Raw genomic sequence first — 25,804 nt, forward strand, 5'->3', positions numbered from 1 at the left:
GGACACTGGGGGGTTAACATGTGCCGAACAAGGTTGGGGCCCTCCCACAGGTCGGGGTGGGAACTGGGTGTATAGTTACGCCCATAAGGGATATAGGAGACTCTCCTGCTTCCTCCCTCCTCTTACCTCACCAGCAACGAGAGACGTCCCGCCCTCCCTCCCCTTTTTGGTTTGTTATGTTTGTAATGTTTTCTTGTATTGATGTCTATTTAGGCCCGCGCTCCGGTTGTTCGGCGCATGGGCTTGCTTGTTCACCCCTTTAAAAAAATAAAAAATAAAAATAAAAATAAAAAAAAAATTATAATAATTTGAAATATTGATAAAAAAAAAAAAAAAGGTGATTTACGTTTCAGAGGCCGTACTGTAGGCTTGTCTACTCCCGTGGTGTTTACGATTTTTCTGCTTCTTGTACTTATTTCTGTATTGTGTTTTTCTTGTTCTTTTGTCTTCCTTTTAGTCACAGCTGGCATGGAATGGTATGACCTTAGAAGATGGAAGATGCCGTGGGCAGTCATGCCCGTCGGGGATCCGACGGTTGGCATTCCTCTACGGCTGTGGAACAGGTCAATATCACCGTTTTTTGTTATATGGTTACTGCTATGCAGTGTTGATTTAGAGTTGCACGCTATAGTGCTGTTTATTACTTAATAAATTGGAGCTGTGACCACCACCTCAGCCCACTAAAAGAGAAACACAGTGTCTGTTGTTATTTACTGAGCGGGGGGAGGGCAAAAGGTTTTGTAGAGGGAAGGTGTGTTCAATGCAGTCTATTATAGTCAGCGTGGCTGTCCTAAAGTCTGTCAAAGTCACTACAAGTCCCAGAAAGCTGCGAGGTCCTTCTGTGTTACTGGCCACCTCTCTGGGATCCTGGCCTAGCTGTAATGAATATTTCCATCTGTCTACCTCAGTACAGCTATCGTTAACCCTTACCTGGTCTTGGACTATTGTTGCCCTGCCTAACCTTGGGATAGCGGTGCTACCGTTCGGGTGGTTACCGGGAAAACCACACCCTGGCGTCACAAACATTTAGGGGTTAATAATACCTTGCCCCTGGGCTACAAAATCTGCCCCATACACCTCACCTTCTCACACCGAGACACCACATAATGGTTTATTTTCTGACAATACTTATCCTCCTTTCCAATGACCCCATGGCATCACTATACTCAGACAGTGTCTATAGCATGATGAGAGTTGTAGTTTTGCAGCAGCTGAAGAGCCTCAGGTTGGGGCAGTGATTCCCAACCAGGGTGCCTCCAACCTTTGGCTGTCCGGTCATGCTAGGAATTGTAGTTGTGCAACAGCTGGAGGCACTCTGGTTGGGAAACACTGGTTTGGGGAAAAATGCTTTACGGCAAGTATATCACTGCTCATGTAAGGCTGGGTCCACACTACGTTTTGTCCCATACGGGAGCGCATACGGCAGGGGCGAGCTAAAAGCTCGCGCTCCCGTATGTGACCGTATGCGCTCCCGTATGCCATTCACTTCAATGAGCCGACCGGAGTGAAACGTTCGGTCCGGTCGGCTCATTTTTGCGCCGTATGCGCTTTTACAACCGGACCTAAAACTGTGGTCAACCACGGTTTTAGGTCCGGTTGTAAAAGCGCATACGGCGCAAAAATGAGCCGACCGGACCGAACGTTTCACTCCGGTCGGCTCATTGAAGTGAATGGCATACGGGAGCGCATACGGTCACATACGGGAGCGCAAGGTTTTAGCTCCCCCCTGCCGTATGCGCTCCCGTATGGGACAAAACGTAGTGTGGACCCAGCCTCAGTCATATAACAAGCAATGAAGGTGACACGTGCTATGTACAAAGCAGAGGAGACTTTCATATCCATATACAACTTCTTTAATATATATATATATATATATATATATATATATATATATATACACATAAAACATCATAATATAAAAGTAATATTACACACATATATTATCTACAGTATTACAAAAAAAACATCCAATAATATAACATTCAACATAAATACATAGATATAAATAAGTGATGATGGAATTTCTATTCTGCCGCCCATTGTGAGCAGCAAAGATGCGATGTTCTGCAGGCTGTCCTATCAGACCGGAAGTCAGAGCAAGACAGTATTCTACCATTCGCCAGTGCGGTGTCTTCTTCTCAGCAGGTCTCTAGATTTCCTAAAAAAAAAAAAAAGGAGGATTATGTTTAGGAATCTAATCCAGTATATAGGGCAGTGTTTTTCCAACCAGGGGTGCCTCCAGCTGTTGTAAAACTACTACTCCCAGCATGCCCGGACAGCCAACGGCTGTCCGGGCATGCTGGGAGTTGTAGATTTGCAACAGCTGGAGGAGCTCTGGTTAGGAAACACTGGTATAGATCATAGTGCAGCATTCTAGTAGTTGGAGGATTGGTTGGATAAATACCGGCCATTGCATTGCCGGTATTTTTTATATAAAAATACCAGCAGGGTAGCCTAAATAAATAAAATACCGACCAGGGGGCAACCCTATACCAATGTTCATGCAGAGCTTCGCAGTCAAGCTCTTAAACCACAAAGCATGGCACTTTTGACTAACCTTTATACCGCACAACCACATAGCGACAACCATTACGGAAATAACCACTAATAACACGGTGAAATTAGATACATAACTCAATAACCTATTTACACAGGATAAATATTCTCCAATCTGCCCCACCTCTGCTCCCGCAAAGCATCTAAACGCCATAAATATACATAATGCACATAAATATCTAAAGGATCTAAACGCCATGAAGTATCTAAGCATCTAAAGTATCTAAACGCCATAAATATACATAATGGAGGACATTTACCAAAACCTGTGAAGAGGAAAAGTTGGCCAGTTGCCCATAGCAACCAATCAGATCGCTACTTTCATTTTGCACAGGCCTTGTTAAAAATGGAAGAAGAAATCTCATTGGTTGCTATAGGCAACGGCTCTACTTTTTATCTGCACAGATTTTGATAAATCTCCCCCCATTGCACATAAATATCTAAAGTATCTAAACGCCATAAAGTATCTAAGCATCTAAAGTATCTAAACGCCATAAATATACATAATGGAGGACATTTACCAAAACCTGTGAAGAGGAAAAGTTGGCCAGTTGCCCATAGCAACCAATCAGATGGCTACTTTCATTTTGCACAGGCCTTGTTAACAATGGAAGAAGAAATCCGATTGGTTGCTATAGGCAACGGCTCTACTTTTTATCTGCACAGGTTTTGATAAATCTCCCCCCAATGCACATAAATATCTAAAGTATCTAAACGCCATAAAGTATCTAAGCATCTAAAGTATCTAAACGCCATAAATATACATAATGGAGGACATTTACCAAAACCTGTGAAGAGGAAAAGTTGGCCAGTTGCCCATAGCAACCAATCAGATGGCTACTTTCATTTTGCACAGGCCTTGTTAACAATGGAAGAAGAAATCTCATTGGTTGCTATAGGCAACGGCTCTACTTTTTATCTGCACAGGTTTTGATAAATCTTCCCCCAATGCACATAAATATCTAAAGTATCTAAACGCCATAAATATACATGATGCACAATAAACTTTCCCTTACGCTATTCAATCATTCTGCGCACTATGGACACTTTTATATAAGGCGATCGCCATAAGAGCTACTGTAGTAACAAAAGCAACTATATGACGGGCGTATTTTATAGGCCTGGGAACAAAGACAGTTACACGTGCGGAGTGACGGGGCCAGGTATCACTTGTACGCAATACAATAACATTGCGCCATGAATTAGGTCGGTGGTCAGATTACACGTAGGTGTGCTCCACAAACAACCAATAAATAGATGACTTTTCACCTTCAAATGTTTCTTTGTTCTTGATTTCCAATGCTATATATATATATATATATATATATATATATATATATATATATTTATGTTTGGGAATATAGATAAAAAGATGAATGTTTACAGCCTCGACCACTAGGGGGAGCAGTAGATGTGTACGGCTTCCCCCCCCCCCCCCCCTCCATACACTATACTGCATAGTGTGCACAGCGTACGGCTGTCAGGATAATGGGCTACTGTGTTCTGAATGAATCACATGAGAATCAGGATATTTAGTAACATTATATACAGCGTATTCGGAAAAGGGAGTCAGGATATGGCATAACTGTCTGATCGCGGTGGGTCCGATTGTCGGAAGCCTCCTGCTATCTCTAGATTGGGGAACTGAGTCTCCCCTGAGAAGCCCAATGTGTAAACTATATCATTTTTTATTCACTATTGGAACTGAAAGGCAGGATTGGTAGTGGGGTCTTTCATGCTCCTTTCTAGGCCTCTCCAGGATTGGTAGTGGGGCCTTTCATGTCAATTCCTTGGCCTATCCAGAAGTGGAGCATATCTTGCCACTTCCTAGGCCTCCCCAGGCTTCAGACAAGCCCAGAACTGTACTTTGTCATCACAAACAGGATTACAGTGAAATGTGACACCAGTTGATACATAAGAATGGATCTACCATAATTCCCAAGAGCTGATTCTTAGAGCTCTGCCTCCCTGTAGAACAGTGTTTCCCAACCGGTGTGTCTCCAGCTGTTGCAAAACTACAACTCCCGGCATGCCCGGACAGCCTTCGGCTGTCCGGGCATGCTGGGAGTTGTAGTTTTGCAACAGCTGGAGGCACACCGGTTGGGAAGCACCACTGTAGAATGACCCTACACAGGTCACAGAGCACACCTAGAAAACTCACTTGTACAAATGAATATGGTCAGCTCCAGTCTTTTACCTTACTGTAAAGCATTATCTAAAGTATTATCTGTTAAAAACAGCCCAGGCAGAATGGACGCCCCTGTATATATACAAAACTCAACATATGTATGTATGTGTGTGTATGTATGATCCATCATAACTTACAAATGGCTGGAGCTATTTTATGAAACTTAAAGGGGTATTCCAGGGGAAAAACTTCTTTATTTTTTTTTTTAGATCAACTGGCTCCGGAAAGTTAAACAGATTTGTAAATGACTTCTATTAAAAAATCTTAATCCTTCCAATAATTGTCAGCTGCTGGAGTTGAGTTGTTCTTTTCTGTCTGACAACAGTGTTGTCTGCTGACACCTCTGTCTGTCTCAGGAACTGTCCGGAGCATAAGTGGTTTGCTATGGGGATTCGCTCCTACTCTGGACAGCTCCCGAGACAGGTCTCATCAGAGAGCAGTTAGACAGAAAAGAACAACTCCACTTCAGCAGCTGATAAGTACTGGAAGGATTAAGATTTTTTTTAAATATAAATAATTTACAAATCTGTTTAGCTTTCTGGAGCCAGTTGATTATATGATTGCGTTACTCTTGGCCTGCGGAGATTGTTTGGGACAAAAAAGAACATATACCAGTATATGGCTATGATCAATAAAAAATGTCACACAAACATATTAGGCTGGGTTCACATCACGTTTTAGGAAATACGGGACCACATACGGCTGGGGGGAGCTAAAACCGTGCGCTTCACTCCGGTCGGCTCATACATTACATACAGGCCGCATACGGCAGGAATACGGGAGCGCCCGATTTTAGCTCCCCCCCTCAGCCGTATGTGGTCCCGTATTGCCTAAAACGTGATGTGAACCCAGCCTAATAGATGGGGACCCACCTGTGGAACCCCTATCTACCAGAAAAAGATGGAGATGACTGCATCAAGGAAGAGACTACATGGAGAGAGTCACATAAAAGCCAACCTAGGGTCACAGGACCCTGTTCTCCTGATGGGTCCATAGGGGGGGTGCTCGGTGATGGCTTCTCATAGAGAGGCAGCCACATTGCACTGCCCGTGTTCAGATAGATAGGATGCCTTAGATATGATTCAGCAGGGTCAGTCATCTCCATCTGTTCTCCATGGGGGGCAGAGAATGACTGAATGGACAATTGGGAATAAGGAGTCCCCAGAGACATTACATGGTCTGAGGCATCTTGGTGCAGGGATATGCACACATAGACATACAAGGGGGGGCTTGAGCCCCTGCCCTTTTTCTGCCCTTGTCCTTTGATGCCCTAATAACAGGCACGTTATTGTATTTTGCAGAGATTTGCGCACAGTACAGGGATAATACAAATTTTTTTTTTTTAGCTTGAGCCCCTGCCCTCCAAAATGTCTGTGCACGTCCCTGTCTTGTTGGAACACAACTTAGCATCTCTCCAGCATAAGGCTGGCTATGGATCATTTATCTATCTATATCTTTCCCTATTCCTGCATTAAAGGGGTACTCCACTGGAAAAAAAAAAGTTTTTAAATCAACTGGTGCCAGAAAGTTAAACAGATTTCTAAAATTACTTGTGTTAAAAAATATTTACATTTCCAGTACTTATCAGCTGCTGTTATGCTCCACAGGAAGTCCTTTTCTTTTTTTAATTTTCTTTTTAATTTCCTCTCTGCTGACACCTCTGTCCACTTTAGGAACTGTCCAGAGCAGGAGAGGTTTTCTATGGGGATTTGCTCCTACTCTGGACAGTTCTTAAATTGGACAGAGGTGTCAGCAGAGAGCACTGTGGTCAGACAGAAAAGAAATAAAAAATAAAAAAAAGAACTTCCTGTGGATCATAACAGCAGCTCATAAGTACTGAAAGGATTAAGATTGTTTTAATAGACGTAATTTAGAAATCTGTTTAACTTTCACTAGTTGATTTTAAAGAAAATGTTTTCCAATGGAGTACCCCTTTAACATGCCTGGTGCTCTGAGCCTTCCCCCATGCTTTACACTGCAACATTGTGTGTTCATATCGGCATCTGTGTATAGGCACAAGGCCAACATAATACGGGAAATTTCCATTACAGGTGGGAAAGAATGGCAACAGACTACAGATATCTAAAGCATTAGCGAGAAAGAAGATTCACCTTTTATTTTTATTTTTTTTACTTCGTAAAGTGCTGCCTCTCTCAACACTGTCACCCTAGACACAGGCCCAGAGGTGCCTATTGGCAAATACAGTATATTATAGAAAAGTATTACATATTAGAGTGGTAATGTATAATAGAAAGGCGTACAAAAATAATAAGACGACTTAGTATTGTAGAATCTAAAGTATTGTAATATATATATATATATATATATATATATATTATTAACGGGGTCAGTACTTTCCTCGGGGAGAGGACACCTCTTCAGGTTTAACGGAGATTCAAGTTAGGCCATTTAGCACTCCGCGGGCTTCTGGGTAAAAAAATATTTAAATGAGCTCACCACACCACCTTCACAGGTAGTGTGTCTGGCAAAACAGCTCAGGCTCCATTTAAGAAGTCTCAGAACTGATTGGGATTTATGCCAAGCCAGAACTCTCTCCAGAAGGAAAGAGGACCCATCTGCAGACAGCTGTTTCGGGGTGTTCGCCCCTCCTCAGTACAGAGCAGGGTGATCACTACCTGTGAAGGTGGTGTGGTGAGCTAATTTAAATATATATATATATATATATATATATATATATATATATATGTGGTGGCCCAATATTGGAGATGTTGCCCCGTACCCTTGACGTCCTGTCAGGCAGCCTCCTTCAGTGTCCCCAGGGCCCCTTGGACCTGTTTCCCCCCTGTTCATATGTTCTGCAGTGTATTGTATTATAAAATGTTTTGTATTGTTGAGATTTATGTCATGTGATTGTTACCCAGGAGGTACCAGTGACCAGGTGATCCCAAGAGTGACCTATGGGCTCCCTGCTAGTCTCCCCCATATAAGCCCTGGGTGGATCTTCTCTCTCTTTGATCTCTGCTCTTCTGCTGAGGTCCAGTGCAGTCTTGTCTAGTGTGTGTGTCCAGATTGTTGGAGACCTCAAAGTCCAGTCCTGCAGCCGCCATCAAGTCAAGTAAGATAAAGTCACAGCTTTATGAGTCAAGTCAGTCCCTGTCATCTGTCAGGTCAGCATGGTCTGCATTCAATTGTCCAGTCCTACTACAAGTCCCAGCAAGCCCTTAAGGTCTCTGCATCACTGGTCACCTCCTTGGGCCCTGGCTGAACTGTATAGACTTTACCATCAGTCTACCCTCAGTAAAGCTACGGTTGTCCATAACTTGGCGTCGGAGTCTTTATTGCTCCCCGTGCCTAGCCCAGGATCCAGCGGTATACCTTCGTGTGGTTATAGGCTAAACCACGCCCTGGCGTCACGAATACAAGGGGTTAATGCCATCTGCCCCTAGGGTTACAACATCTGCCCTGCACCTCACACCCCATTACCACATATATGTGTGTGTTAAGGTGCCTGCATTACCAGAAAAGAGGCACGTAACCTAGCACCCTGATGAAGCTGTAAGGTAAAACACGTAATAGTGTATGGGGATGGACATTGTGATCCCCATTGCAGTTAAACGCGCCCTGTCTGGTAATGAAAACTTTTTCATATCTATTATCATGATGTTATTGTATTATATTCAGGTCCACATTCTTACACATGAGAATACTACTGCAGACTACTGTTTTTGTATTGCTCAACTTCAGTGTTTCCCAACTGGTGTGCCTCCAGCTGTTGCAAAACTACAACTCCGATCATGCCCGGACAGCCTTTGGCTGTCCGGGCATGTTGGGAGTTGTAGTTTTGCAACAGCTGGAGGCACACTGTTTGGGAAACACTGCTCTACATGGTTGTTTGCCATATCTTCAGTATTATAGTTTTTGTATGCCTTTCTATTGCATTACCACTCATACATGTTTATAACACTATATATATATATATATATATATATATATATATATATATATATATATATAAAATATTTATTATAAGGGATGGTGATCTCTGTGTTTATAAATGTTTTTTTTTTCTCTATCTGATTTAATATGTTATTGTGATGTGTAGGTGTTTGTAGATTTGTAGTTACTTTGCTATGTTATCGGTTGTTCCAGTAAATCAATTGCAAGTAGCTACAATGTTACTCGACAGAGTTATATGTATTTACAGTAAATCTATTACATGTAGATACAATGTTATTATTACAATATTCAACTAACTGGTGACATTTAGTTTTTCTGGTCAGTGTTAGGGTGGGTTCACACCACGTTTTTTAAATACAGTTTTTTTCAGGTTTTTGATAAAAAAACGGATTCCTCAAAACCTGACTAAACTGTATACGGTTTGAAAAGTGCTGTTCGGTTGCATCCGTTTTTTAAGAAAAAAACGCATTTGTTTTGAACTTTTCACTCCATTATGAATAAAGATTCACTTGTTTGTTTGAAATTCCAAGAAAAAAAACTGTGCAAAGTAAAAAACCGTATGGTAAAAACTGGATGGCACATTCGGTTCTGTACGGTTCCCATTGACTCCCATGTTAAAAAAAAACTGTATATGGGTCAATACGGATTTTCACCTGGACCAAAAACCGTGGTAGGCCACGGTTTTCTGTCCAGAAAAAAAAAGTAAAAAAACGCGTGGTGTGAAAAAAAGAGACAACCAACCGTATGCAATATGGTGCTTACGGTTTTGAATGGAAAGTCTATGGCCACGGTTTTCTGTACAGTTGCATACGGTTTAAAAAAAAACAAAAAAAACGTATCCAAAAACTGTATAGAAAATCGTGGTGTGAACCCACCCTTACTTCTGCTTTTTACAGTATTAGGCCCAATTCACATTGCAGTTTCTATCTTCCATTGAGCTGTATTTCGGCGTACGTACAGCCTGACATGTTTCCAGCAGACCCATTGATTTCAGTGGATTAAACGTAGCCTAATAGTATGTTCCATTTCGTGAACATATAATTTTAGGCTGGGTTCACACTGCAGAATTTCTGACGGAGATCGAGCCGGCGGCGCTAGGACCAAGCAGACTGCATTGCTGCCCCCATAGACTGCAATGCATTTCTGGGTGGATCTTTCGGGAGATCTGCTCAGAAATGCATTGCCATCTATGGGGACGGCAATGTAGTCTATGCGGTCCTGTTGCCGCCAGCTAGATATCCGGCAGAAATTCTGCCCAGAAATTCCAAAGTGTGAACCTAGTCTTACTGTGTTGGAGATTAAAAACATTAAACTTTTAAGACATTTTTTGAGGCTCAAAAATTGGCTGAAAACCGGTCTTTGGAGCTCCAAAGATCCTGTGTGCAGATGGGAGAAAGTTCCACAAGGTCGTCCATCACTACAGCCTCCATAATGTGGGCTTTATGGTAAAGAGGCCAGAAAGAAGCTTCTCCTCAGTAAAAGACACATGAAAGCCACTTAAAGATTGGAAAAAGCATCTAAAAGGAACAAGATTCTCTGGTCTGATGAAAGCAAGAATGAACTTTATGGCCTCATTTCTAAGCATCATGTCTGGAGGAAACCAGGCACTGCCCATCACCTACCCAATACCATCCCTACAGTGATCATGGTGGGGGAAGCATCATGTCTGGAGACACCAGACACTGCCCTTCACCTGCCCAATACCATCCCTACAGTGATCATGGTGGGAGCAGCATCATGTCTGGGGGAAACCAGGCACTGCCCATCACCTGCCCAATACCATCCCTACAGTGATCATGGTGGGGGCAGCATCATGTCTGGGGGAAACCAGGCACTGCCCATCACCTGCCCAATACCATCCCTACAGTGATCATGGTGGGGGCAGCATCATGTCTGGAGAAACCAGGCACTGCCCTTCACCTGCCCAATACCATCCCTACAGTGATCATGGTGGGGGCAGCATCATGTCTGGAGGAAACCAGGCACTGCCCATCACCTGCCTAATACCATCCCAACAGTGATCATGGTGGGGGCAGCATCATGTCTGGAGAAACCAGGCACTGCCCATCACCTGCCCAATACCATCCCAACAGTGATCATGGTGGGGGCAGCATCATGTCTGGAGAAACCAGGCACTGCCCATCACCTGCCCAATACCATCCCTACAGTGATCATGGTGGGGGCAGCATCATGTCTGGAGGAAACCAGGCACTGCCCATCACCTGCTCAATACCATCCCTTCAGTGATCATGGTGGGGGGCAGCATCATGTCTGGGGGAAACCAGGCACTGCCCATCACCTGCCCAATACCATCCCTACAGTGATCATGGTGGGGGCAGCATCATGTCTGGAGGAAACCAGGCACTGCCCATCACCTGCTCAATACCATCCCTTCAGTGATCATGGTGGGGGGCAGCATCATGTCTGGAGGAAACCAGGCACTGCCCATCACCTGCTCAATACCATCCCTACAGTGATCATGGTGGGGGCAGCATCATGTTGGGAGGAAACCAGGCACTGCCCATCACCTGCCCAATACCATCCCTACAGTGATCATGGTGGGGGCAGCATCATGTCTGGAGGAAACCAGGCACTGCCCATTACCTGCCCAATACCATCCCTACAGTGGAGCATGGTGGGGGCAGCATCATGTCTGGGGGAAACCAGGCACTGCCCATCACCTGCCCAATACCATCCCTACAGTGATCATGGTGGGGGCAGCATCATGTCTGGAGGAAACCAGGCACTGCCCATTACCTGCCCAATACCATCCCTACAGTGATCATGGTGGGGGCAGCATCATGTTGGGAGGAAACCAGGCACTGCCCATCACCTGCCCAATACCATCCCTACAGTGATCATGGTGGGGGCAGCATCATGTCTGGAGGAAACCAGGCACTGCCCATTACCTGCCCAATACCATCCCTACAGTGGAGCATGGTGGGGGCAGCATCATGTCTGGGGGAAACCAGGCACTGCCCATCACCTGCCCAATACCATCCCTACAGTGATCATGGTGGGGGCAGCATCATGTCTGGAGGAAACCAGGCACTGCCCATCACCTGCCCAATACCATCCCTACAGTGATCATGGTGGGGGCAGCATCATGTCTGGAGGAAACCAGGTACTGCTCATCACCTGCCCAATACCATTCCTACAGTGAAGTATGGTGGGGGCAGCATCATGTCTGGGGGAAACCAGGCAGTGCCCATCACCTGCCCAATACCATCCCTACAGTGATCATGGTGGGGGCAGCATCATGTCTGGAGGAAACCAGGCACTGCCCATCACCTGCCCATTACCATCCCTACAGTGATCATGGTGGGGGCAGCATCATATCTGGGGGAACCTGGCACTACCCATCACCTGCCCAATACCATCCCTACAGTGATCATGGTGGGGGCAGCATCATGTCAGGAGGAAACCAGGCACTGCCCATCACCTGCCCAATACCACCCCTACAGTGATCATGGTGGGGGCAGCATCATGTCTGGAGGAAACCAGGCACTGCCCATCACCTGCCCAATACCATCCCTACAGTGATCATGGTGGGGGCAGCATCATGTCTGGGAGAAACCAGGCACTACCCATCACCTGCCCAATACCATCCCTACAGTGATCATGGTGGGGGCAGCATCATGTCTGGAGGAAACCAGGCACTGCCAATCACCTGCCCAATACCATCCCTACAGTGATCATGGTGGGGGCAGCATCATGTCTGGGGGAAAGCAGGCACTGCCCATCACATCCCAATACCATCCCTACAGTGATCATGATGGGGGCAGCATCATGTCTGGGGGAAACCAGGCACTGCCCATCACCTGCCCAATACCATCCCTACAGTGATCATGGTGGGGGCAGCATCATGTCTGGAGGAAACCAGGCACTGCCCATCACCTGTCCAATACCATCCCTACAGTGATCATGGTGGGGGCAGCATCATGTCTGGAGGAAACCAGGCACTGCCCATCACCTGTCCAATACCATCCCTACAGTGATCATGGTGGGGGCAGCATCATGTCTGGAGGAAACCAGGCATTGCCCATTACCTGCCCAATACCATCCCTACAGTGATCATGGTGGGGGCAGCATCATGTCAGGAGGAAACCAGGCACTGCCCATCACCTGCCTAATACCATCCCTACTGTGATCATGGTGGGGGCAGCATCATGTCTGGAGGAAACCAGGCACTGCCCATCACCTGCCCAATACCATCCCTACAGTGATCATGGTGGGGGCAGCATCATGTCTGTAGGAAACCAGGCCCTGCCCATCACATCCCAATACCATCCCTACAGTGATCATGGTGGGGGCAGCATCATGTCTGGGGGAAACCAGGCACTGCCCATCACCTGCCCAATACTATCCCTACAATTATCATGGTGGGGGCAGCATCATGTCTGGAAGAAACCAGGCACTGCCCATCACCTGCCCAATACCATCCCTACAGTGATCATGGTGGGGGCAGCATCATGTCTGGAGGAAACCAGGCACTGCCAATCACCTGCCCAATACCATCCCTACAGTGATCATGGTGGGGGCAGCATCATGTCTGGAAGAAACCAGGCACTGCCCATCACATCCCAATACCATCCCTACAGTGATCATGGTGGGGGCAGCATCATGTCTGGAAGAAACCAGGCACTGCCCATCACATCCCAATACCATCCCTACAGTGATCATGGTGGGGGCAGCATCATGTCTGGAAGAAACCAGGCACTGCCCATCACATCCCAATACCATCTCTACAGTGATCATGGTGGGGGAGGTATCATGTCTGGAAGAAACCAGGCACTGCCCATCACTTGCCAATCATAATAGTAAATGGGAGCTGTCGGGACCTGTTGTTCCCTGTTGCTCCCCGTCACGAGAATGGACGTTAAAGTCCCCCAAAAAAGAGAGAGACTTTAACGGCCGTTCTTGACGGGGAGCAAGGCAGTGTGAAAGGGGCCTTACTCTGTTGCGTTATATATACAGTATTAGGGTACGTTCACACAAACAGGATGCTGCGCAGATTTGATTGGCAGGATTTGAAACTGCCGATTTGAAGCTGTTCTCAGTCATTTCGTTTATATTGTAATCTGCTGCATCAATGTCACGATGCCGGCTGGCAGGAGGTGGATCCTCTGTACCAGAGAGGGATAGCGAGGACCGTGCTAGTGGACCGGTTCTAAGACACTACAGGTTTTCACCAGAGCCCGCCGCAAAGCGGGATGGTCTTGCTGCGGCGGTAGTGACCAGGTCGTATCCACTAGCAACGGCTCACCTCTCTGGCTGCTGAAGATAGGCGAGGTACAAGGGAGTAGGCAGAAGCAAAGTCGGACGTAGCAGAAGGTCGGGGGCAGGCGGCAAGGTTCGTAGTCAGGGGAGATAGCAAAGTTCTGGTACACAGGGTATAAACACACAAAAACGCTTTCACTAGGCTCTAGGGCAACAAGATCCGGCAAGGAAGTGCAAGGGAGGAGACTAGATATAGCCAGGAAACAGATGGGAACCAATTAAGCTAATTGGGCCAGGCACCAATCATTGGTGCACTGGCCCTTTAAGTCTCAGGGAGCTGGCGCGCGCGCGCCCTAGAGAGCGGAGCCGCGCGCGCCAGCACATGACCGCAGGAGACGGGAACGGGTAAGTGACCTGGGATGCGATTCGCGAGCGGGCGCGTCCCGCTGTGCGAATCGCATCCCCAACGGCCATGACAGGGCAGCGCTCCCGGTCAGCGCTGACCGGGGAGCTGCAGGGAGAAAGGCGCCGTGAGCGCTCCGGGGAGGAGCGGGGACCCGGAGCGCTAGGCGTAACAGTACCCCCCCCCTTAGGTCTCCCCTTCTCTTTATCGGGTAACTGCCTCCCCTGGGATGAGGACACCGGGAAAGGAAGGAGGGATTCCTCAACGGCAGGCAGAACCGCAGGAGTAGGAATGGGGAGAGAGGGCAGAGGGCGAGACCTGGCACGGGGCAGTGTGACACCAGGACGAGGGCCATGAGGGGACACAGAAGCTTGCCTGGGAGGGGGGGAGGGGCATTTCCTGTGGCAGGCAGAGTCCTTAATGACCTTAGGGGGACCGGATACAGGAGGAACCACAGAGTTACGGCAAGGGTTACTGGGAACCGGTTTTAGACAGTTCTTGGCACAAGAGGACCCCCAACTCTTGATCTCCCCAGTGGACCAATCCAGGGTTGGGGAATGAAGTTGAAGCCAGGGAAGTCCAAGGAGAATTTCCGAGGTGCAATTGGGGAGGACCAAAAGTTCAATCCTCTCGTGATGAGATCCGATGCTCATAAGAAGGGGCTCCGTGCGGAAACGTATGGTACAGTCCAACCTGGCTCCGTTGACCGCGGAGATGCGGAGTGGCTTGACAAGACGGGTCACCGGAATATGGAATTTATTCACAAAGGACTCCCGAATAAAATTCCCAGAAGCTCCAGAGTCCAGACAGGCCACGGCTGAGAGGGGAGAGCTGGCTGAAGTGGAAATCCGAACAGGTACCGTGAGACGTGGAGAAGCCGACTTGGCATCAAGAGACGCCACACCCACGAGAGCTGAGTGTGAGCGTGCGTTTCCCAGACGTGGAGGACGGATTGGGCAATCCACCAGAAAATGTTCAGTACTGGCACAGTACAAACAAAGATTCTCTTCCTTACGGCGATTCCTCTCTTCCAGGGTCAGGCGAGACCGATCCACTTGCATGGCCTCCTCGGCGGGAGGCCTAGGCGCAGATTGCAGTGGAGACTGTGGGAGAGGTGGCCAGAGATCTAAGTCTTTTTCCTGGCGGAGCTCTTGATGCCTCTCAGAAAAACGCATGTCAATGCGAGTGGCTAGATGAATGAGTTCATGCAGGCTAGCAGGAGTCTCTCGTGCGGCCAGAACATCTTTAATGTTGCTGGATAGGCCTTTTTTAAAGGTCGCGCAGAGAGCCTCATTATTCCAGGAAAGTTCAGAAGCAAGAGTACGGAATTGTATGGCGTACTCGCCAACGGAGGAATTACCCTGGACCAGGTTCAGCAGGGCAGTCTCAGCAGAAGAGGCTCGGGCAGGTTCCTCAAAGACACTTCGAATTTCCGAGAAGAAGGAGTGTACAGAGGCAGTGACGGGGTCATCACGGTCCCAGAGCGGTGTGGCCCATGACAGGGCTTTTCCAGACAGAAGGCTGACTACGAAAGCCACCTTAGACCTTTCAGTAGGAAACTGATCCGACATCATCTCCAGATGCAGGGAACATTGGGAAAGAAAGCCACGGCAAAACTTAGAGTCCCCATTAAATTTGTCCGGCAAAGACAGGCGGAGGCTAGGAGTGGCCACTCGCTGCGGAAGAGGTGCAGGAGCTGGCGGAGGAGATGGTTGCTGCTGCTGTAGCTGAGACTGAATCTGCTGTAGCTGCGACTGGAGTTGCTGAGTCATGGTGGTCAAGTACGACAGCTGGTGATCTTGTTGGGCAATCTGTCGGGCTTGCTGGGCGACCAGTGTGGGGAGGTCGGCGACAACAGGCAGAGGAACTTCAGCGGGATCCATGGCCGGATCTACTGTCACGATGCCGGCTGGCAGGAGGTGGATCCTCTGTACCAGAGAGGGATAGCGAGGACCGTGCTAGTGGACCGGTTCTAAGACACTACAGGTTTTCACCAGAGCCCGCCGCAAAGCGGGATGGTCTTGCTGCGGCGGTAGTGACCAGGTCGTATCCACTAGCAACGGCTCACCTCTCTGGCTGCTGAAGATAGGCGAGGTACAAGGGAGTAGGCAGAAGCAAAGTCGGACGTAGCAGAAGGTCGGGGGCAGGCGGCAAGGTTCGTAGTCAGGGGAGATAGCAAAGTTCTGGTACACAGGGTATAAACACACAAAAACGCTTTCACTAGGCTCTAGGGCAACAAGATCCGGCAAGGAAGTGCAAGGGAGGAGACTAGATATAGCCAGGAAACAGATGGGAACCAATTAAGCTAATTGGGCCAGGCACCAATCATTGGTGCACTGGCCCTTTAAGTCTCAGGGAGCTGGCGCGCGCGCGCCCTAGAGAGCGGAGCCGCGCGCGCCAGCACATGACCGCAGGAGACGGGAACGGGTAAGTGACCTGGGATGCGATTCGCGAGCGGGCGCGTCCCGCTGTGCGAATCGCATCCCCAACGGCCATGACAGGGCAGCGCTCCCGGTCAGCGCTGACCGGGGAGCTGCAGGGAGAAAGGCGCCGTGAGCGCTCCGGGGAGGAGCGGGGACCCGGAGCGCTAGGCGTAACAATCAAATCCTGAGCATCAAATCTGCGTACGTGTGAACACACCTTACACGTTACCCTTATTCTATTGTTTTATATATACTGTATTACTCTATTGTGTTATATATACTGTATTACTCTATTGTGTTATATATACTGTATTACTCTATTGTGTTATATATACTGTATTACTCTATTGTGTTATATATACTGTATTACTCTATTGTGTTATATATACTGTATTACTCTATTGTGTTATATATACTGTATTACTCTATTGTGTTATATATACTGTATTACTCTATTGTGTTATATATACTGTATTGCTCTATTGTTATATATACTGTATTACTCTATTGTGTTATATATACTGTATTACTCTATTGTGTTATATATACTGTATTACTCTATTGTGTGATATATACTGTATTACTCTATTGTGTTATATATACTGTATTACTCTATTGTGTGATATATACTGTATTACTCTAGGGTGTTATATATACTGTATTACTCTATTGTGTTATATATACTGTATTACTCTATTGTGTTATATATACTGTATTACTCTAGTGTGTTATATATACAGTATTACTCTATTACTCTATTGTGTTATATATACTGTATTACTCTATTGTGTTATATATACAGTATTACTCTATTACTCTATTGTGTTATATATACTGTATTACTCTATTGTGTGATATATACTGTATTACTCTATTGTGTTATATATACTGTATTAATCTATTGTGTTATATATACAGTATTACTCTATTGTGTTATATATACAGTATTACTCTATTACTCTATTGTGTTATATATACTGTATTTCTCTATTGTTATATATACTGTATTACTCTATTGTGTGATATATACTGTATTACTCTTTTGTGTTATATATACAGTATTACTCTGTTGTGTTATATGTACAATATTACTCTATTACTCTATTGTGTTATATATACTGTATTACTCTATTGTGTTATATATACTGTATTACTCTATTGTGTTATATATACTCCATTACTCTATTGTGTTATATATACTGTATTACTCTATTGTGTTATATATATACAGTATTACTCTGTTGTGTTATTTATACAGTATTACTCTGTTGTGTTATATGTACAGTATTACTCTATTACTCTATTGTGTTATATATACTGTATTACTCTATTGTGTTATATATACTCTATTACTCTATTGTGTTATATATACTGTATCACTCTATTGTGTTATATATACTCTATTACTCTATTGTGTTATATATACTGTATCACTCTATTGTGTTATATATACTGTATTACTCTATTGTGTTATATATACTCCATTACTCTATTGTGTTATATATGCAGTATTACTCTATTGTGTTATATATACAGTATTACTCTATTGTGTTATATATACAGTATTACTCTATTTTGTTATATATACTGTATTACTCTGTTGTGTTATATATACTATATTACTCTTATGTTTTATATATATATATACAGTATTAATCTATTGTGTTATATATACTGTATTACTCTATTGTGTTATATATACTGTATTACTCTATTGTGTGATATATACTGTATTACTCTATTGTGTTATATATACTGTATTACTCTATTACTCTATTGTGTTATATATACTGTATTACTCTGTTGTGTTATATATACTGTATTACTCTTATGTTTTATATATATATATATATACAGTATTAATCTATTGTGTTATATATACAGTATTAATCTATTGTGTTATATATACTGTATTACTCTATTGTGTTATATGTACTGTATTACTCTATTGTGTGATATATACTGTATTACTCTATTGTGTTATATATATACAGTATTACTCTATTGTGTTATATATACAGTATTACTCTATTTTGTTATATATACTGTATTACTCTGTTGTGTTATATGTACAATTTTACTCTTATGTGTTATATATACTGTATTACTCTGTTGTGATATATATACAGTATTACTCTATTGTGTTATTTATACAGTTTTACTCTTATGTGTTATATATACTGTATTACTCTATTGTGTTATTTATACAGTTTTACTCTTATGTGTTATATATATACTGTATTACTCTGTTGTGATAAATATACAGTATTACTCTATTGTGTTATTTATACAGTTTTACTCTTATGTGTTATATATATAGTATTGATCCATATTAGACCAATATATGGAGGGATAATCCAAACAATATACCAAAAGATCACCGTGGTGATCCACTAATTCCCTAAATTTACCATATATTAAGAAAAATGTTTATTGTTTCATATTAGTTCACACACAAAAAAAGATAAAAAAATCAGGGTGTCTCTCTTTCCAGAAATATTAGGTGTAAAGAGGACTGCCAGGACTCAATAGTATTGCAGTATGCACCTGCAGTGTGCCATACTGAGGGAAAGGACACCACTGTGTTTTAAAATCAGATTCTAGCCCCCCTCGACATGTTTCGACGTACACCCGGCTTTGTCAAGAGGTAACAGCCTGTTACCTCTTGACAAAGCCGGGTGTACGTCGAAACATGTCGAGGGGGGCTAGAATCTGATTTTAAAACACAGTGGTGTCCTTTCCCTCAGTATGGCACACTGCAGGTGCATACTGCAATACTATTGAGTCCTGGCAGTCCTCTTTACACCTAATATTTCTGGAAAGAGAGACACCCTGATTTTTTTATCTTTTTTGTGTGTGAACTAATATGAAACAATAAACATTTTTATTAATATATGGTAAATTTAGGGAATTAGTGGATCACCACGGTGATCTTTTGGTATAATATATACAGTATTACTCTATTGTATTATATGTACAGTATTACTCTTATGTGTGATATATACAGTATTACTCTATTGTGTTATATATACTGTATTAATCTATTGTGTTATATATACAGTATAACTCTTATGTGTTTTATAGATATACAGTATTACTCTGTTGTGAGATATATATATATATATATATATATATATATATATACACACTGTATTAATCTATTGTGCTATATATACAGTATTACTCTGCTGTGTTGTACATACAGTACAACTCTCCTGTATGTGTTTCTCTACTGCTATTTTAAAAGCTTGGCGTTTCTCCGCTGTGTTCCAGGTTTTTACAGTCCGGCCTTTTATGATAGATATAATTACTCCGACATTAGCATATAGGATGTTTGTGTTGCACCCACTGTTATATATAGCTACAGCCTCCAGTACAATGTAAACCCTGTGCCGCCACGCTGTACACTTGTACACTCTGTTACTATCTATGGATGAGCAATCTGTTATTCTCTTATTTGTTATCTTGTGCATTAAGTGACTCCTTACTATTTTATCCGCTGTATAATGGCCTAACGTTGGTACCGTATCAACAGCTGCCATTCATATTCGCTATGGCGCATGATACATCTGGATGGCAGCCCGCACAACTGGTCCTTGGCCGTGATAAATGTGCGGGACATTTTGTTGGTGCCAAGCCACCGGACACTGGCATGGTGAAACAATATGTGTGTGTGTATATATATATATATATATATATATATATATATATACAGGGGTCAAGTCCTGGAAAAAAAAAGTGTGGGAACTCTTCCACTAAAGGGCTGGTCCTGCAGGACTCCTACTAATGTGAATAGTGTTTCTGCTGTGAAAAAAGTGCAGGAACTCAGTTCCCACACGTTGCTGCAGTACTTGAGCCCTATATATATATATATATATATATATATATATATATATATATATATATATATATATATAAAAATAACATATGTCCTAGTATTGCAAATCTTTACATCCCACAAAACCGATATTTGGGGAGCTTCGGGTGTCTGGGCATGCTGGGAGTTGTAGTTTTGCAACAGCTAGAGGTGCACTGGTTGGGAAACACAGCTCTATAGACATGCAATAGACTGCCCAGGAATGCTGGGAGTTGTAGTTTTGCAACAGCAAGAGCGCACTGGTTAGGAAACACTGCTCTATAGACATACAATACACTTGTCAGGCTGACAGGCATGCTGGGAGTTGTAGTTTTGCAAAAGCTAGACCAGGGTGCCTCCAGCTGTTGCAAAACTACAACCCCCAGCATGCCCGGACAGCTTTCAGCTGTCCGGGCATGCTGGGAGTTGTAGTTTTGCAACAGCAAGAGCGCACTGGTTGGGAAACACTGCTCTATAGACATACAATACACTTGTCAGGCATGCTGGGAGTTGTAGTTGCAACAGCTGGAGGCACACTGGTTTGCAAACAACTTGTCGGGCTGACGGTCAGATAGATGGGGCCTGACATTTTTACTGCGTTCATACATATTGGGGGAGATTTATCAAACATTGTGCAGAGGATCAATGGAGCTGTTGCCCATAGCAACCAGTCAGATTCCAGCTTTCATTTTCACTTTTTAAAATGGAAGCAGAAATTGGTTGCTATGCGCGACTGCACCACTGATCCCCCATATATCCTATTTATAGCTGTAGAAGGATAACCAAGTGCTCGCCAATATGGCCACAGTAACGGTATACAGGCGTACGGAGCCATTATACGCCTATAATTGCTCTCTTTACTGCGGCACTTAGTATGGAGCTTAATGCTTTGTTTCCCTATTAGCTTAATAATCCTCCAGTCTGACGGGAACAAGCGACCTAAATGGCCTCGCGTAACCGAATATTGTCCCTCTGCCTCGGGGGACGCTTCTGGTAACATGATCCTCCATACAGAGACAACAACAAAAATATAATTTGCGTTTGGTTGAAGCGTGCTCTCACCTGCTCTTGCGATTTTTTTCTCCTGGGTGGTATTGGCGGGAAATTGAGCCTCTTGGCGATCCGGGTTGTGACCCCGAGGCGCACGTCGGTGGTGACCGCCCTCCATCCCATCACCCGTCCGCACGTCGGGCACATCAGCTGACCCCCTGCGTTTTCTTTTCCCCCGGCGTTGGCCACCAGGCACGTTCTACAGTAACTGTGCCCGCACTCGGTGGTCACCGGGTCCTCAAAGTAACATTCACATAGCGAGCACACGGAGCCGTCCTGCAGCTCTCTGTAGGGTCCTGCTGAAGACATTGTGTGTGTGTGTGTGTGGTGATGTCTGTTCCTTGTCTCACTGCAGATCATCCGTGGATTTATACACCTATATACATTCACGTGTCCGCCCCTGTTTACCTGTCATGACTACCTCAGGCGGAGAGAGGCGGGGAGTTATGCAGTTTGGCAAGTTTCCACATTCCGAGTGATTGTGGGAAGTGCCCTCGGGGCCCGTATGTCACTGCCTGTGATGTAACGAAGAGTTAATGTACTATATATATATATATATATATAGCTGGCAGCCAACGAAGGGTTAATGGTGGGTCATAATGTTTACAAAGCAGCTCATAAAATTGTAGGACAATGCCCGAGGCGAGTACTCATTACTAATTCAGTGCCCAGCGGAGAAGTGGAAATACCACCTGCCAATCTGGACCATTCTGCAAAAACAAGATTGGGGGCTGCTTTACTAGATCGTATGGCCAATATGCCATTCTGGAATCTGGGAAAGCTGGGTGACAACCAATGGTGACATCTCACGCTTAGACGTTTCAAATCTATCAGGTAGTGAAGGAAAAAATAGATCAGCTCACCGCTCATAATTGTGGATGGCCGGGCACAGGAGGATAATGACCCGGAAGCACGGATGAAGGGAACCGCTTTTCCCCAATGAACGTCAGGCAGGTAGAAGGAAAAATCCAGATCCTGATGGTGCAGTTAAAACTTAACATTGAACTCATCCAAAAAGTAAAAATTATTAAAAAAAGACATCACAGGGATGGATAGTGACATGTCACTCTAAAATCAGAGTGAAACGCTGACGCGTTTCGAGCATAGGCTCTTAGTCATGACTAAGAGCTTATGATTGAATCGCGTCGGGGTTTCACTTCGATTTTAGTACACAGAAAGATACGTTTATGGGCAGGGTCACACGTGCCGTATTAATCTGCGTATTTTCCTACCCATTGACTTTAGTGAGTAGGAAAATATTCAGCAGCAAAATAAGGCACGAGTGACCCTACCCTTCACAATACAGCGGTCCCTCAAGTTACAATATTAATTGGTTCCAGGGCGACCATTGTATGTTGAAACCATTGTATGTTGAGACCAGAACTCTATGGAAACCTGGTAATTGGTTCTAAAGGCACCAAAATGTCATCCAAAAATAGGAAAAAATGAGGATTAAAGAAAAATAAGTAGATAACTAATATAGATAAAGCAAATCCTTACATATAAAAGTAAGAAAGATCTGCTGGGAGCTGTAATCACTGTCTATGTCAGTGTTTCCCAAGCAGGGAGCCTCCAGCTGTTGCAAAACTACAACTCCCAGCATGCCCGGACAGCCAACGGCTGTCCGGGCATGCTGGGAGTTGTAGTTTTGCAACAGCTGAGACCACCCTGCTTGGGAAACACTGGTCTATGTAGAGGACAGGAGCTTCTTCAGGGTCCTGTACAGTAAACAGTGTCCTAAAAATTTATGGAGTTGCCCTCACCTGGTGTCCAAAGGAGCAGGTAACCCTGGTACAGGTAAAGTGTACAGAACATGTAATACCTCCCTGTACTGTAGGGGGCGCTACCAGACACCAGTCAGTGCATACGCTTCAGTAATACAGGGGTTTTAACAGTGAATGCCCATTCTGATTGGCCGATTCTTCTGGCCACTGACAGGCATCACAGATCTGGACTGTCTGTAGTATTGTATGTTGAGTCTGGTTTCAACTTACGATGGTCCAGAAAAGACCATTGTATGTTGAAATCATTGTATGTTGAGACCATTGTAAGTTGAGGGATCACTGTACTTGCCGGATGACGGGTAATGCGGCTCAGAGGCTCATGACGTCACAGTAATGCCCCCTAAATACAATTCTATGGAAGGGGGTGTGACGGCCGTCATGCCCCCTCCCATAGACTTGCATTGAGGGGCTGTAACCTCACGGGCCTCCGGCGCTGCACCCAACGCTCTAAACGAACGCCGGGTGCCGCAGGGAGAACGTGGTGGTCCCCAGCAGCGGATAGGGTATAAGATGTCTATAATGGAAATCTTGGGTGAGTTCCCACACTTTTTTTTCCCAGGACTTGACCCCTGGGTATAAGTCTATATATATAGGCATATGTTTTTGTGTTTTTTTATTTTTTATTTATTTTTTGCTTGTTTTACAGTTTTTAATTTTTATTAATAAGTAAATTTATGTAAAAAGTATACCTTTTAACCCTTTTGGACGTCATTTTTTTTTAAAAATGTTTGCACTTTTGTTTTTTTTTTTCTTCCTCCTCTTCTTATAGCCATAATGCTTTACATTTCCACCTACAGACCCATATGAGAACTTGTTGTTTGCACCACCAATTGTACTTTGTAACTACCGTATTTATAGGTGCAAAATCTAAAAAAAATAAAGATTTTGAACCCAATAGTGGTCTTCAACCTGCGGATCTCCAGATGTTGCAAAACTACAACTCCCAGCATGCCCGGACAGCCGTTGGCTGTCCGGGCATGCTGGGAGTTGTAGTTTTGCAACATCTGGAGGTCTGCAGATTGAAGACCACTGCATAGGAGGTAATACTCACATGTCCCCGCCGCTCCGGACCCGTCATCGCTGCCCTGGATGTCGCTCCATCGCTGTCACCGTGTCCCCGTTGCTCCGGAACGTCTCTGCTGCCGGCCGGGTATCCTCACTCTCCGTCGCCGCCATGACGTCGTTACGCACGCCGACGCACGTACGCGTGATGAGGAGGGAGGAGAGCGCCGGCCATAGAGGGGATCCCTTAACGGAGAAGACACCGAGGAGGCAGGTAAGGTCCCTCCCGGTGTCCTGTAAGCACTAACCCTGCTATTCAGTCGGGTTGTTCGGGACCGCCGCGGTGAAATTGCGGCGGTCCCAAACAGCCCGACTGAACAGCCGGGTTAGTGTCACTTTCCCTTCAGACGCGGCGGTCAGCTTTGATCGCCGCGTCTGAAGGGTTAATACAGGGCATCACCGCGATCGGTGATGTCCTGTATTAGCCGCGGGTCCCGGCCGTTGATGGCCGCAGGGACCGCCGCGATAGGGGTGTATTCACCGTATAAGACGCACCGACTTTTCCCCCTTCTTGGGGAAGAAAAAGTGCGTCTTATACGGCGAAAAATACGGTATATCACAAATTTTACCACCAAATCTACTGCGAAATAAAAAAATATATTTTTTTTTATTGTGAAAAAAAAGGTAATTTTGCTAATTTGGGGACTTCCGTTTCTATGAAGTGCACTTCTCGGTACAAAATGACAAATTATCTATATTCTATAGGTCCAATCGATTACAACAATATCCAATATAAATAGGATTTTGTTATATTTTAAGTTTAAATCTGTTTATTAAAGATTTTGCATGGGTAAAGAGTACAAACATTCAAACTGAATAAAGAACTAACTTGTTCCAGGTACAGGAGAGGCATAGAACAATATTAGCATAATGGTGCAGATTTTGTTATATTTTACTACTTTTACAAAATATATAACTTTTTGTACGAAAATTTGTATGCTTTAAATTATCCTGTATTGACCCCAATTATTTTTTTATTTTTCCGTATAATGAGCTGTATGAGGGTCATTTTTTCCACCATTTTTTTTTTACATTTAGGCCATTGACCATGCGGTTTAATTAACATTATATTTCATTAGTTCAGACATTTAGACACCTGTATATGTCACCATATATGTTTATTTTGTTTAATTATAATTTATTTATTTTTTTACACTTTTAGGAAAAGGGCTTATTCACCTTTATAACATTTTATTTAAAGGGGTTATCCAGGAATTTTTTTTTATATATATAAATCAACTGGCTCCAGAAAGTTAAACAGCTTTGTAAATTACTTCTATTAAAAAATCTTAAAGGGGAAGTCCAGTGGTGAAAAACTTATCCCCTATCCTAAGGATAGGGGAT

General features: G+C 44.3%; 1 protein-coding gene across 1 annotated transcript; it reads right to left on the reverse strand.

The window, feature by feature from the left end:
* Positions 1–1,950: 1,950 nt before the first annotated feature.
* On the reverse strand, positions 1,951–22,111 carry LOC130290905 (E3 ubiquitin-protein ligase TRIM11-like). Its single transcript, XM_056539109.1, has 2 exons — positions 21,627–22,111; positions 1,951–2,158 (listed from the first exon to the last, which is right to left on the reverse strand). Exons 1-2 carry the CDS (start codon positions 21,972–21,974, stop codon positions 2,150–2,152), a joined length of 357 nt encoding a protein of 118 aa, XP_056395084.1. The 5' UTR covers positions 21,975–22,111; the 3' UTR covers positions 1,951–2,149.
* Positions 22,112–25,804: the final 3,693 nt, after the last annotated feature.

This window comes from Hyla sarda, chromosome 9, assembly GCF_029499605.1.
Source record: "Hyla sarda isolate aHylSar1 chromosome 9, aHylSar1.hap1, whole genome shotgun sequence".
NCBI classification, from domain to species: Eukaryota; Metazoa; Chordata; class Amphibia; order Anura; family Hylidae; genus Hyla; species Hyla sarda.

What these genes read in the sequence shown, in the direction of transcription:
- LOC130290905 (XM_056539109.1), bottom strand. Translation starts at nt 21,974, where the DNA reads ATGATCTGCAGTGAGACAAGGAACAGACATCACCACACACACACACAC.